Source organism: Thalassophryne amazonica, chromosome 10 (genome assembly GCF_902500255.1).
Source record: "Thalassophryne amazonica chromosome 10, fThaAma1.1, whole genome shotgun sequence".
Taxonomy (NCBI): Eukaryota; Metazoa; Chordata; class Actinopteri; order Batrachoidiformes; family Batrachoididae; genus Thalassophryne; species Thalassophryne amazonica.
In genome coordinates, this window is record NC_047112.1 from 19,467,561 (window position 1) to 19,483,140 (window position 15,580).

Genomic DNA, 15,580 nt, shown 5'->3' on the forward strand with positions numbered 1-15,580 from the left:
AGATTAAAACTTATTGAAAAGGCCAAGTCGTATCAACCTCCTAACAATACCCATCCCAATTAAAAACCACAGCATTTGTTGCACTTCACCTAGAAGAGAGAGTGTAGAGCATGTTTCGACCACAAACCAGATGAACAAAGAATGACCTGAACGTACCTGATGTCTCATTAGTGCGTGCGGGCCCTTTTCCCCAGACACCATCCCAAACTGCATTGGTAACTGCTGGAATGCTTTTTGCCATGAACAGCAGGTTGAAGACTGAATTATGCTTCTATGGTAACCCCTCGCACACATGCCCGGCACACACTTTACAAACTGCAACAACGGCAAAGTGTTTTCTCTTTGAACGTTCCATCAACCACATCACTTGAGTTGTCCACATTCCTCTTCAGTATTCACCCACCTTCTTGTTCATTTATGTTTACAAATTCATATAAAGCCATTTTTTTTGTTACATAACCCAAAAGCACAAGAACACTGCAATAAATTTTGCAACTAGCACAACATACGTAACTCTCCATCAGCCCGCTTATCAGACGAAAACAGATAAAAAACTGAAGACAGAAGGAAGATCCTTTCTCAAGGACGGGTAGAAATGTAATAATTGCCACAAGTACAAAGACAGAAAGACAACAAAGTACTTGTTCTAACTGCCTGTTTTCACCTACAGTTTATCTGGGATTATGCAAACAAGAAATACGGTAAGCATTTTCTTGAATTAAGTTTCTAAAGTCATACACACCTAACTGTATTTTGGTCAATCTATCAAGAAGATGCACTAAGGAAATGTCTCCTGAATGCACAAGACTATACACAATAGATAACTAACTAGCAACAATGGTTGACATACAGTATCCAAACATCAGACCACATAAAAGTACATATCAGCTTTTACTAGACTTGTACTCACTGTCATACACGAAACTCAAACGTATGTGATCATTAACTGATCATTTATGCTTCTAGATCTGGGTGGCTACACTTTGCTGATGAAGGATTTGGCCATTTGTCACTGAAAAGTTAAAGTGCCATTAGTGTTTTTCAAGTTGAAGATTGGAATTTTTCCACTGAAGCCCAATAAGTCAAGATACCCAATGGCTCAGAGGTAGACATGTTCTATTAGCTTGAACAGGCAGAAGACTCAGTCCCATTTTTCATTTTGCAAAGGAAAAGGTCTGGGAGCACATGTTGGTGCTGAAGATGCCACAGAGCCACCTTTACTCCTGGATGGCAACCACACAGGCAGACCGCTGGTCCATCTCCAAAGATAAAAATTAGCCAACTATCTCCTACAACCAGGTGCCTTGGATGCTGGTTTCCATAACATCAACGTTGCTAGGGACCATAATACCGAGGCACTTGTGTGCTGGAGTATGCCCAGAGAACCATGCTGTGTGACCAAAATGCCATTGATGATGTTCTCTCACAATTCAAGTGATCCGGTTTATCTCTGTTGTGTGGGCCGGCAGAAGAGGATGTACTGCTGGCCCACCACCAAAGGGCGCCCTGCCTGAAGTGCGGGCTTCAGGCACGAGAGGGCGCTGCCGCCACGGACACAGCCGGGAGTGACAGCTGTCACTCATTAATTCCTGACAGCTGTCACACATTCTTCATCATCGCACTCCATAAAGACCAGACGTCATCTCCACCTCATCGCCGAGATATCATACTTCATTGGAGGTAATATCCTCAGCCGTTTGTGTCTTTTGCAATATATCTGTATATTGTGAGTGTTTGCAGGAGTACCGGTTCCTTTTTCTGTGGAGGCTGAGTGAGTGCAGGACGGCACTCTTTTCCCCTGAGGAATCACTGCGGTACTCTGCAACATATTGAGTGAGAGGTGGAGGTGGCATTCCCACCGCTGTTGTTACTGGGTGTACACACACCCACACATGACTGTCTTTGTTCTTCGCCAGCAGTACCAGATCCGACAGTCGGGGACGGTGATCACCTGGGAATTCGGGACTTGGCGGCTCCAGTATTCACCAGGTTCTGTGGGGGCGGAAATCGTGTGGTTCCGGCTCTTCTCAGGACAGACGTCTTCTATCCTCGAGCCTGCCCACACGTCACCTTTGTAATTTGACTGTAATTATATTCTGAGATTGTCTGTATGTTCGTTGTGCACGTTTCACAACATTAAATTGTTACCTTTTGGCTCATCTATTGACCGTTCATTTGCGCCCCCTGTTGTGGGTCCGTGTCACTACACTTTCACAACATATCTCCATAAGTAACTGTTCGACATAAAGTAATTTCAACAGTACCCAAGAATTCTGAGGCAAGCGCTGAAGATATCTCATCACCACCAGAGACTTTGAATTTCATTCTTGTTCAAAGATATTGGCATTGCCAAACACCTATATCCAGTGACCTCATGACTCTGTGAGCTCTTCTTCAGGTACTTCTCGATCTCAAAGACCAATGACTCAGAGACACTAATGTCGCTGTAGATTTAAATGAACGTATCAACACAAGTTTAACACTTTCACTGCATGCAGAAACACTTCTGATGGCTGAGTCCATGAAGTCATTTAAACTCTGGATATTAGTCCTGATCCAGGATCCATTGGGATCCATTGATTCCACAATGATCACAGCACCGTCCCTACAACTCTCCCAAACACCGAGTCCATGCAATCATTGAACACTGTAGAAGCCAGAACACATCTCTGACAAACAGTTTTCACAAAATAAAGCCCGCTAATAAATACTTATGACGAGTGTGACTTTAGTTTGAGTTCTTTGAATTCTTCCCAGTTTACCTGTGATGACGTTGATGTCAGGATAGGTATTTTCGCACAGCTCCACAGTGTGGCTGTCTCTCTCAAACGCTTCTCGTAGCTCCTTCTTCACAGCTGCAGAACCACACAGACGGTACAGACCCACCACCTGGAAATACAAAAATAATACACACAAGAACGTCAAATAAATACAAACGACTAAAGAGCCAAACAGTTGCTAGCGAGAAAGACATTTTTACAACCACAATGATTAAGTTCTACATCTATAATGAAAGGCGAAACTCTCTCCATGATACACGGTCTCAAAACATCTGTTGAAGTTCTACAACTTGCTTAAAGGGGAACTGTGGTATTTTTCAACCTGGGCTTTATTTTTAGATCTTTCACTGTCATCTGTGCAGCATTATTTTGCAAATATGTGCTAACTTGACTACATAATATAACTGTACAGGCTAGGCAAAAAACACAGTGTAAACTACTTCTTTTCGCCAGTGAACAGGTGAAAATGACATTAGAAGTATGTAGTAGCATGGAAATTATCACTGTGGAGGTAAAAGTGGATGAGGGACTCGTTCTGTCAGATCAAGCCCATCTGCAATCGACTTATAATGACTAAGTAGAGATTGGTGCCACTGGACAATGGCAAGGCTCAGGTAAGCAGCTAACTTGGTAATCTGTCATATCAAAAAGTTGCTTTACATTTACTGAAGTAAACATGCACAATCAATTAATTGATTGATCATTACAGTTCTAATTTCTGGCAATGTTGTTAAAGCAACATGTCCTGTCCACGCGGAGTTCCAGACTCTCTTCTGCTCCAGGCTATGGAATCAGTGGTGGCACCAAAGAGCTTCAAGGCCTGTTTAGGACTTACTTCTGTATATACCAGGAGGTGACAACATTATTATTATAATGGGTTCTGATTCACACATGAATATTTTTGAAAAGGGGACTTCCTTGGAGAAGGTATCCACCGAGTGTTATTTTTAGTATTTGAAACTTTAAAACTAAGTTTACACAGCATCGTTTTGCACCAGTGCGTGTCGGTTTAACAAATGAGACCTTTGTTGTACCAAATTACTCCCCAACCTGTGATAAAGATGTCTTTATGACTCAGTGGATGAACACTGGGTTCTCCTAAATACTGAACTGACAGCAGGAAATGGAAGCAGTATGTAATAAAACTGTTCTGGGTTTTCTCACCTATTCTCACAGTCCAACTTGAAAGACCTCTTAATTTCTTTTGGATGTGGACATTTAATACATTAAACTCTGCACCGACTGTCCTCATTATGTCTGGATGACGCCTGGCCACAGACATACCATAATTTCTCCTACATGCGTCTGTCTGGTATGTGGCACTGCAGCCCAACTCGTGTGGTTGCCCTGGTAACATTTTAAGTCACTGGGCTGTGAATGTCGGGTTCGGTTCCACACATGCATCACTACAAAAGTGTCTCTGGTCTCACCAGACGAATTGTTTGTGAACTCTCCATGTCGAGCTGAACAGAGTTTTCAAAAACCACACACGAGAGGCAGCATGGAGGACAGATTAGGTGGAGATTTGGCTTTGTGTGAGAGTAAACAGAAGTCAGTGGATACAATGAACAACAAGTCCATTCAGAAAAAGACCAAAAAAAAAAAAAAAGTCTTTTTGGCGAGGACCGCCCGTGGGCATGAAACAAATGCTGTCAAAGAGGGTTTTTAGTTCTGCCCTGCTGCTGGGCAGCACAACACGTGGCACAGGCTGAGACCTATATGCAGAGTCAGGCAAAAACAAAGAGCACAAAACAAGAATGTGAATGCACAGAGAGCGTAGACCTGGCAATCTGTCTGAAATACGGCCAAAAAAAAGCAAAAGCAAAATGGTCATCCAAGGTCACAGAAACATCTTGTTTGCATCGTCTTCTATGCGAGTCAAATTAATCAAGTCATTGTTGCAGCTCCAAACTGAAATGAAATGGAGCATTTTGAAAAAGAAATCCCACCTTACTCAACCATGTGTACTGCTGAGAACAAATACTCATAAATCACATTAAAGCTCCAGATGTCTCAGTGTGCATTATCCCTTTGACACCATTTATTTCTATGTGAACTTTTTTGTTAGCTTGTATATTCACAATCCTTGAACATTTTGTCCGGAGAAAGCTTAACGACACCAAGTTGTCCTTTGTTAACAATAATATTCTGTGGACGTCTTGCTGTCAGGCTGAATTTTTGGGTGTGTGTCGATCTTGGGGTCGTCTTTATAAACTCAGTTTCTGATTCTTGCTTTAACTCCACATACCTGAAGCACGGCCACATACCTGATCTTATAAACGGAGATCATTAAGTTAGTTTTGTGCAGCCAATATGAATTTTAGTTGTTTTTTTGTTTTTTTTAAGTATCATGTACTGAAAAAACATACCACTCGTCTCCCACATCATACTCTGGGCTATTTCCAGTCTAAATGTGTCATTTTAGGTACTGAGGGCTCACACTCATAACTACATTCTCAGACACAGACATTATCTGACATCTTTTCAAAACACCCACAATCATCCAGAGTCTTAAAAGCTTGCAGAGGCCCTGAGGACATACAATTCTCTGAAAAGGAGTGTCCATCAAAGAAGCCACATAATGATTTGTAAAGGCACACTGGCGCACCTCTGGCCATGCATGTTTCACCCAAGGAACCTGCAAATTCCACTGGGATCTAATGTCGACCCCATCATAACCTCTGTCCGCCTGAAACCCTGGGGGGGGGGGCATCTTATACAGATACCCTGCTCAAAGTCTGCTTTACTCCATGTCTCTGTAATGACATGACAGGAGGTAGCACAATGGGGAGAAAGTGATGAGGAGAAACATTATGAGGGCGAAGAGACAGACAAGCTGAGAAAGATAAAAACAAGAAGCAGACAAGGAGAAACAGAAATAAGTGGCAGATCATAAAACACTGCAACAAGGCTGACACAGGATTGACAATGTGCATAACCTAAAGGCTGGAACATGGTTGGCCCTGACGCAAATGTGGCTGCTTCAAAACAGATAATCAGAATGCTTTGGCATTCATGATTGATGCAATGCTGTACTGTGACTGTGGGCAATAACTGCAATGCCAGAATGTTAGTTTGTGTCACAGGACCGTGGAACCAACTTGGGTCTTAGATGGAAACCACTCAGTTATGATAAAGACCAGCTCCGTTGGGCACCACAGTGTCACCTATTGTTAGACATGTGCAAAGGAGGTACACAGGGTATATAGAGAAAAGGATGTTGAGGATGGAGCCACCAGGCAGGAGGAGAAGAGGGAGACCAACTATTATTATCGAATAGAAAACTATTAGTTGGGCGTTTTGTTTTGCACTTGAATACTATGGAGGTCCCTTTGAAAACACGCAAAGAGGAAAAACAGAAGAATCAAGAAGTCCACCTTTAATTAATTTAAAAGTAAGAATTTGCTGAAAACTGATTTTTCTGATATGCAACCAGGACACATTCCTCCATCCCAGACTGATCACTAGAAACAGTGGCTGCACCGTTTTCCTGCCATGTCTCACTTCTAATTACAAGGAAAGCAGCTGCCTGACTGCCTTCGGACTGAGGTGGACTGTTGAAACAGCGCAAGAAATGTGACTGAGGGGTAAAATAGGAGATACAGAGATTGAACAGATCACTCCCCTCCTCCATCGTCACCATGTCAGGCTTTCTAAAACCAACATCTGTCCACTCAGTATGACAGATACCCCACTGGAGAACTCTGTGACACTGCTTCACTCCGTACTGCATAAGCAGGTCAAAGAGTATTATTATTATTGGCTGCAGGGCAAGTGAGTACTCATCTTACGGCACACTGAGCTAAGAGGCTCTTCTGAATGCAGAATTATTTCACTGCGCTCACAAGAAAGCATGATATAAATGCATTCTGCCAGTCTGCGCCCACTCATTTCACATAATGGTATCAGAACGTCTTTCATTTACTCTTAAAGAGGCCATACTGTGCAAAACATGCAGCTACCTTCTATGGTTACATGTACTTGGGGATAAACATTCAAAATGTTGACAGAATTACATGACAGTGCATGTGCAAATTTTCTTCCTCAAAGCAAAATTTAGAACTCAAACGTACATTTTAGACTGCTGTTACATATGTAACAGAGGTCCAAATCTGGATTCCTGTTTTCCTGTTTTTGGATTCATGCCCACATGGTATGAAAACGTTTTATTTTAGGATGTTTTAACTTAGTGTCTATGGGGTAGTTTTGGCTACAAACATTAGTATCTATGTTTAAAACACCCAGTTATCTATATTAGCTGGCTGAGGCATTAAACAATGTCACACCCTTAACATTTGTGTGATAAAGCATACACTCTGTGTTTATTTTATTATGTTGTGCCTTCTAGTAACATAACGGACCATAGTTGATCCCTGATCAGTACAGATTGCCCCCATATACAGTCGTGTTCAGAATAATAGTAGTGCTATGTGACTAAAAAGATTAATCCAGGTTTTGAGTATATTTCTTATTGTTACATGGGAAACAAGGTACCAGTAGATTCAGTAGATTCTCACAAATCCAACAAGACCAAGCATTCATGATATGCACACTCTTAAGGCTATGAAATTGGGCTATTAGTAAAAAAGAAAAAAAAAAGTAGAAAAGGGGGTGTTCACAATAACAGTAGCATCTGCTGTTGACACTACAAACTCAAACCTATTATGTTCAAACTGCTTTTTTAGCAATCCTGTGAATCACTAAACTAGTATTTAGTTGTATAACCACAGTTTTTCATGATTTTTTCACATCTGCGAGGCATTAATTTTGCTGGTTTGGAACCAAGATTTTGCTCATTTACTAGTGTGCTTGGGGTCATTGTCTTGTTGAAACACCCATTTCAAGGGCATGTCCTCTTCAGCATAAGGCAAAATGACCTCTTCAAGTATTCTGACATATCCAAACTGATCCATGATACCTGGTATGCGATATATAGGCCCAACACCATAGTAGGAGAAACATGCCCATATCATGATGCTTGCACCACCATGCTTCACTGTCTTCACTGTGAACTGTGGCTTGAATTCAGAGTTTGGGGGTCGTCTCACAAACTGTCTGAGGCTCTTGGACCCAAAAAGAACAATTTTACTCTCATCAGTCCACAAAATATTCCTCCATTTCTCTTTAGGCCAGTTGATGTGTTCTTTGGCAAACTGTAACCTCTTCTGCACGTCTTTTATTTAACAGGGACTTTGCGGGGGATTCTTGCAAATAAATTAGCTTCACACAGGCATCTTCTAACTGTCACAGCACTTACAGGTAACTCCAGACTGTCTTTGATCATCCTGGAGCTGATCAATGGGTGAGCCTTTGCCATTCTGGTTATTCTTCTATCCATTTTGATGGGTGGTTTCTGTTTTCTTCCATGCATCTCTGTTTTTTTTTGTCCATTTTAAAGCATTGGAGATCACTGTAGATGAACAGCCTATAATTTTCTGCACCTGCATCTAAGTTTTCCCCTCTCCAATCAACTTTTTAATCAAACTACGCTGTTCTTCTGAACAATGTCTTGAACGTCCCATTTTCCTCAGGCTTTCAAAGAAAAAAGCATGTTCAACAGGTGCCAGCTTCATCCTTAAATAGGGGACACCTGATTCACACCTGTTTGTTCCACAAAACTGACGAACTCACTGACTGAATGCCACACTACTATTATTGTGAACACCCCCTTTTCTACTTTTTTTTAACTAATAGCCCAATTTCATAGCCTTAAGAGTGTGCATATCATGAATGCTTGGTCTTGTTGGATTTGTGAGAATCTACTGAATCTACTGGTACCTTGTTCCCCATGTAACAATAAGAAATATACTCAAAACCTGGATTAATCTTTTTAGTCACATAGCACTACTATTATTCTGAACACTACTGTAGCTCCAGAAAAAAAAAGAGACTTTTCCCAAGTGGTTGACTCGGAACAGCTTGGCTGAAGCTGCAAGGGGCAATCAGATGAGTTGTGGCAAGCAGTCTGTGGCACTTCAACACCTAGTGAAAGGTTGTTCCATTCTTTTTTTAAAGATTATTTAAACATTGGGGACCTTGTTTTCCCATTCAGAACCATGGGCAAAAAAAATGTGTTTTCATTGTTCATTAAAAATGGAAAGCAAAGTTACATTTGTTTCCCTTCTTATTTACAGATCCAAAATATTATCTGATATGTAAATAAAAAGAACATGATCCAACTACAAGTAGAATGATGGGTTTCTGATCCCATGCACCCCTTGTCCTATTAAAATGTCCCCCAGTGATTGTACAAGGTGTATTTTTTGAGTTACTGATAAGTTTCTGTCAACTTGAACCAATATGGTCATTGTCCTCTGTCTCGTCATTCACAAAACTGACGCTCATTGAACCTTTCATGATTTTCCTGACCCTTCTCTGTGAACTCTAGACAGCATTCTGAGTAAAATCCCAAAAGATCCACATTTTCAGAGACACTTGACCCAGCCTGTCTGGAGCTAACAATCATTGCACGGTCAAAGTCAGATGACATTTCTTCTGCATTCCGATGTTTTGTCTGAACAACACCTGAACCTTTTGGACATGTTTGCATGCCATATAACGAAGAGGCCTGTCAGTATTTAGGCTCTCATAACCAGCATGAATACACTGTATAAACACTGTCAAATAAAAACCACAATTCCAATACAGACCTGGCAATAATTCAAAGTGTAATCGTACAGGCAGGAAATTCTAAATTATGTTCATTTCAACAGTATTCAAAGATTGCATAAACTCCTCCCACGTCCAACAAACAACAGGATCCTTGATTGAGAGAAAATTCACTTATCAGTCATGTGATATGTATGGCGGATGAATTCCAACAAAATCAATGTTTTGTTTTTGAGTAACTGATCAAAATGTTAAAATGATCAAAGTCTATATATAGGATCCTGATCAATACCAACATATAATCAGTTTCCAAATACCAAATTTCAAGAACAAATTATTTTTTCTAATCCTACGAGTAACCAACCTAACAAAAAGAAATGAAGAAAAATAATTGCATTATCACAATTTACTTACATTCCTATTGCCGAGTGTCTCTTTTTAACACCAATCACTAATTAGGATCAATCACTTCCATTTAGTTATTTCTGCGTTAAAATTATGTTTAAGCCTTCATTGTTAATTAAACAATTCTTAAATGCGTAAAAATGTTTGATTCATGTTGTTTTTTTCTTCCAGGTTTTAATGTTCAAAAAGCAGATTTTAAAATGAAATAGTCTTGAATCACAATATAATTATTAAAGGGAGAGATATTGCACAAGATTGCTTTGTATCTATCATTTACATTTCTATGTGTTTGATGTTTAATGTGAAACAGCTCTAACGTTCCATGCAACAAAAACCTCCCAAATGGTCAGATTTTACCTCAGATTATTAAAATTTACACCCTAACCCGAGAGTGAAAATTCTGAAACTGAGGATTCTGAGGGTGAAACTGAGGATTAATAAAAATGTATTAAAATATCATTTGTAGTGCAGCAATGAGTCATGCTCAATGTGTTAATAAAGTGTCATCTTTACAAATTTCATAGTTTATTTTTATACATTAAAATATTTGTCAGTGAAGGTTTTTGTGTTTCAGTGCTCCTCACATTTTTACACTCAATGTGGCTCACAATTTGAATTTTTTTTCCAACAAAATTGTAAATGTGGTTATTTTAGATGAAGTATTTAATTATTTAAGTAGTCAATTATGTATTTATAGTTTTTTTAAAAAGATAGAAAGTGATAATGGTGAATTTGTCACGCCAGCAAGTGGGTAGGACTGTTAAGAACCAACATTAATAACGGCAAAATAAATTAAGAAAACCCAACAACATTGGGTTCTTACAAAATATAGTCAAATATAAAGGGCATAAACGTCAACCAACATTTGATAAATTTATAGTAATAAATATGCTTACAGTAATCTGTCCGGCCCCACACAGCTAAACATGTTTAATGTTGACATACCTGGCAACCTCTCTTCTCGATCTCTGTGATGCACTTGCTGATAAGCAGTGGTACCATGAGTCCCGTGTTCTCCCTGTCCACCACCCGCCACACATCTACGCCAAACACCTGCAGCTCCCGGTCTCCATCGGAACCCCCATCCAGAGAATTCTGCCACTGTTCCATTAGGTTCAGCTTGACATAGATGAGTCCCCGTGGCTCCAGTTTGACAGCCAACTGGTGGGAACGTGTGACTCGGAAAAGCGCAGGCAGAACCACTGTGCCATGGCAACAGACGCGATTGCGCCTTGGTGTGGGTTCCCAGCTAAACACCACCAACTTCAGGTGCTGAGCATTCTCCAGCTCAATGTTGAAGGTGTGGTCCATATCTAAGAAGGTGGTTCTGCAGGTGAGGAGAGCAGTTCGTGCCTTGTTAACAGAGTCCACTTGGATTGCACAGTAGACATCGCGCGAGTCAATGCGGGGTGGTTTGAGGTCCTCAGCACCATAAAAGTGGAGACTCATCAGTCCAGAGATATACTGGCTGCACTTGGGCTGGTCCATGAAGCTATAATGCCGAAATGCATCGATGTCCAGCTCAGTACTGTTGAGTTTTGGGCTTCCTCCTCCTCCTCCCATCCTCTCAACACACCCTCCAGACCACATCTCCTTGCTTTTTACTCCTTTTCCTTCTGCTGAGCCATGTTTCCCAGATTTGGCCACCAGTTCTGGGGAGTCTCCATCACTAAGGTAGCCACCTTTACTGGCAGACTTTGAGCTGCCATTAGTCTTCTTCTTGCTGAAGCTGTGCTGTGTGGACACACTGCTGTCCAAGTGGTAGCGTGAGATCACATTACGACTAGCCTGTCCACCTCCAGGTGCAGAAAGCCGAGGAGGACCTGTGGGATGGGGAGCAGTCTCTGCACTGTTAGGGTTGTTTCTAGGAGAGTTTGCTCTGGACTCCAACTGACTGCTTCCATTGGTATTATTGCTGGTACTTGGATTCCCCTTGACGCTGAGTTTGCGGCTAAGTTCCGGGAGCTTCTTCATCTTCATGGAGATTTTCCTAACAGTGCGTGGGGACTTGATCTTATCTGGGAAGGACCAGTTGATAGAGCTGCTCTTCTTGGCAGGGTTGGGACTGGAGGGAGGGGTGAATCCAACTGCATTGGGTAACTCGGGTCCATCTACAGTGAAAAGAATAGTGACACAGAAAGAAAATTATTCAAAGGGTAAGTTGACTTCTGGTTATGGGTGATTTCACTGCAACCACTGACAGGGCAGGTTATGTGTACTGGGTCAGTTGCTGTGGTTCTGGTAACCATGGTGGACTGTAGCTTAGCACTCCTTAACTTTGCAAAAAGTCAAGGTGCATTCTATCTGATGCCTCCAACTACATCATAAATTCCATATTTGTGATCCTGGGCTACAATTGGACCTTTGGGACAAAGAAGTAGTCAATTCCTGGGTGTTAATTTGGACCTCGTTCCTCATTGATAAAAGTCTGTATTGACCCAAAAGTCTTATATTTTTGTACAATAGAATGTACAATTAATTATGGTACCACAAATATTTTTGAGATGCACTCACCCCCACCAATGACATTTGCTCCAGATGCCTTGGTTTTTGTTTTGTTTGTTTTTAAAAATTTTGTCTTCTACCCTGAACGGCAACGAGATACCGGTTCTACAGGTATGCTGTTAAATACAGCCAGGTGCCACCCCAGTTCACCCGAATTATGCTGATTAGCCATGCAAAACTGAAATCTAAAATGAATTAAATCAATTTCTGAATTATTTGGGAATTTTATATGCTGTGTAGAGAATCCTTTGACCCAGTGAAAAGGTGACATGTAATCTAATATATGGGTGATTCTTTAACTACGGGCACTATTGGCCTTGTAAATGTAACTTCCACCACACCATTGCCTTACAATATAAAGCGCCTTCGGGCAACTGTTTGTTGTGATTTGGCGCTATATACATGTGCTCTGATGTCACTGTTTATCTCCATAGAAACTACCCAAACAATCTTTCATACAAACTGTTTAGGGACATTACAGTGTTGTGGTGGAAATTATGGCAATAGTGTGGGACAACTACATTTTGTTTAAAAAAAAATCACAACAGTTGTATGACATTGAATACCCCAATTATGTTTTGATTATTTTACTGATATTTTATTCAGAGATATTTTAAAACATTAGAAAAAATGTCTGGGTGTGGGACAAGCACAAAACGGCAATATTTGCATATAATGATGCTGAAAAAAGGTGAAAAAGTCATCATAGACTACTAGAACAAATTTCTTAACACACTTTCATTGTAAAGATAACTATAAAAGTGTGAAATTTCCCCTTTTTTCTGTTTTTCATACAATATGATCAAAGGACATAATAAGTGCCCGTAGTCTAAGAATCACCCATATAAAGCTGACCGTGTGTGCGTGCATGTTCACTATGTACAGCCACAGTCATTAAGCAATCCACACCAAACTTGCTATGGTGACTGGGGGCACCAAAGGGGAGGTCACTGGGGCTCTTAAGTTGAAAGCACACATGTGCGAACACACACAGTCAGCCCTAAATATTAAATCACAACCTGCTCACTGGAGCCCTTATTTTTGCAGTTCACATGGTTCTCAGGTCAGGTACCAAGCATCACACTTTTCTTACTACACAGTAGCGGCTGGCTAGGGTGCACTTTAATTACAATCCAAACGGGCCAGCGTGCGCCATGTCCCAGTTAAAGCACGCATTTTTTCCATTAAAATGTACCTGCTGTGTACAGCATGCCAGAGCATTGCAATATGACATGCTATCACCTTTTATAATCATTCACCTGAGTCTCATGAATGTCACAAATTGCTCTATGAAAATTAATGATGACAACATACACACAATGCAATGAAACTTACATCTCAACTAAAGTGACATGAACTATACAATAACATGGATAAAATTCTTCTCTATTACCCGTGCATAGAATGGGTAACTCAGCTAGTAGTGAATAAAATTTAAATAAATGAACCTTGTAACTATTATTTTTTTGTAAAACTTGATAAAAATTTGAACTGATTGAACACATACATTGTTTAATAATATGAACTGAATGCAGTTGAGAAAACAGAGTTTAATCAAGATGTATGAAAACCCAGAGAGTGCCTGAATTGAAAGACAAATGTGCTAAAATGTAGCATGTACAGTAGTGTTCAGAATAATAGTAGTGCTATGTGACTAAAAAGATTAATCTAGGTTTTGAGTATATTTCTTATTGTTACATGGGAAACAAGGTACCAGTAGCTTCTCACAAATCCAACAAGACCAAGCATTCATGATATGCACACTCTTAAGGCTATGAAATTGGGCTATTAGTAAAAATAAAAAGTAGAAAAGGGAATGTTCACAATAAAAGTAGCATCTGCTGTTGACGCTACAAACTCAAAACTATTATGTTCAAACTGCTTTTTTTTTAGCAATCCTGTGAATCACTAAACTAGTATTTAGTTGTATAACCACAGTTTTTCATGATTTCTTCACATCTGCGAGGCATTAATTTTGTTGGTTTGGAACCAAGATTTTGCTCATTTACTAGTGTGCTTGGGGTCATTGTCTTGTTGAAACACCCATTTCAAGGGCATGTCCTCTTCAGCATAAGGCAACATGACCTCTTCAAGTATTTTGACATATCCAAACTGATCCATAATACCTGGTATGTGATATATAGGCCCAACACCATAGTAGGAGAAACATGCCCATATCATGATGCTTGCACCACCATGCTTCACTGTCTTCACTGTGAACTGTGGCTTGAATTCAGAGTTTGGGGGTCATCTCACAAACTGTCTGCGGCCCTTGGACCCAAAAAGAACAATTTTACTCTCATCAGTCCACAAAATATTCCTCCATTTCTCTTTAGGCCAGTTGATGTGTTCTTTGGCAAATTGTAACCTCTTCTGCACATGTCTTTTATTTAACAGAGGGACTTTGAGGGGGTTCTTGCAAATAAATTAGCTTCACACAGGCATCTTCTAACTGTCACAGCACTTACAGGTAACTCCAGACTGTCTTTGATCATCCTGGAGCTGATCAATGGGTGAGCCTTGGCCATTCTGGTTATTCTTCTATCCATTTTGATGGTTGTTTTCCATTTTCTTCCACATGTCTCTGTTTTTTTTATCATGAATGCTTGGTCTTGTTGGATTTGTGATGTTGTGTGTTGGGGAGTGTGGCTGGATATTTTGGTGTTCTTTTCTTTTCTTTGCTCTCCAGGTGGCATGAGAACTGATTTGTCTGTGGAGAAGGTGCTGGCTGAAGAATCCTTCACCCTTATCAACATCATGTGTAGCACCTGTGAATGGTGCTCACATGCAACCTTAAAGACTTTCAGCTGAAGCAGATAATTGGATGGCGTTCTGCATTTAAGTCATGTGTGATTCAAGCAGAACTGCCGGGAACTCGACCTTGTGATGTTCGTTTGTGAGACGCTGAGGACCGCGCCTGGGTTTGACACATCGAGCCCGTGAAGCAAGGAAGGGTGAGGGACACATGCTGTCAGCACACATCAAAGGTGATTAAGTGTTTGACTAATTGTTGATAGTAACTTGGTATTTTGTTACGTAGTATACTTGAATTGTGATGAGGATTGTGCAGCTCGCTTCTCACTGCTGTGGCATGCGGACAAGTGGTCTTCCACCTGTTGTGAGAAGCTGCTTATTTGCATAAAGCTTAAAATACAGACCTGTATGTGTTGCTGATAGTGTGTGTCTTTTGAAGGATATTAGTTGTAACTGCTAACTTACCTCACCTCTTCTATGCTTCGCAGAGAGTCGGTTTGTCGTGTCCACCTGGGGGGTGTTTGGCG

At 40.6% G+C, this 15,580-nt stretch overlaps 1 protein-coding gene across 2 annotated transcripts in view; it reads right to left on the reverse strand.

The window, feature by feature from the left end:
* Window positions 1-15,580, reverse strand: part of syde2 (synapse defective 1, Rho GTPase, homolog 2 (C. elegans)) — a 113,206-nt gene that overhangs the window by 49,917 nt on the left and 47,709 nt on the right. For both annotated transcript variants that reach the window (XM_034179512.1, XM_034179513.1), the window contains exons 4-5: window positions 10,740-11,905; window positions 2,763-2,889 (exon numbers count right to left, since the gene is read on the reverse strand). In XM_034179512.1, the coding sequence (XP_034035403.1) occupies window positions 2,763-2,889; window positions 10,740-11,905 (1,293 nt within the window). The remainder of the gene's footprint in view (window positions 1-2,762; window positions 2,890-10,739; window positions 11,906-15,580) is intronic.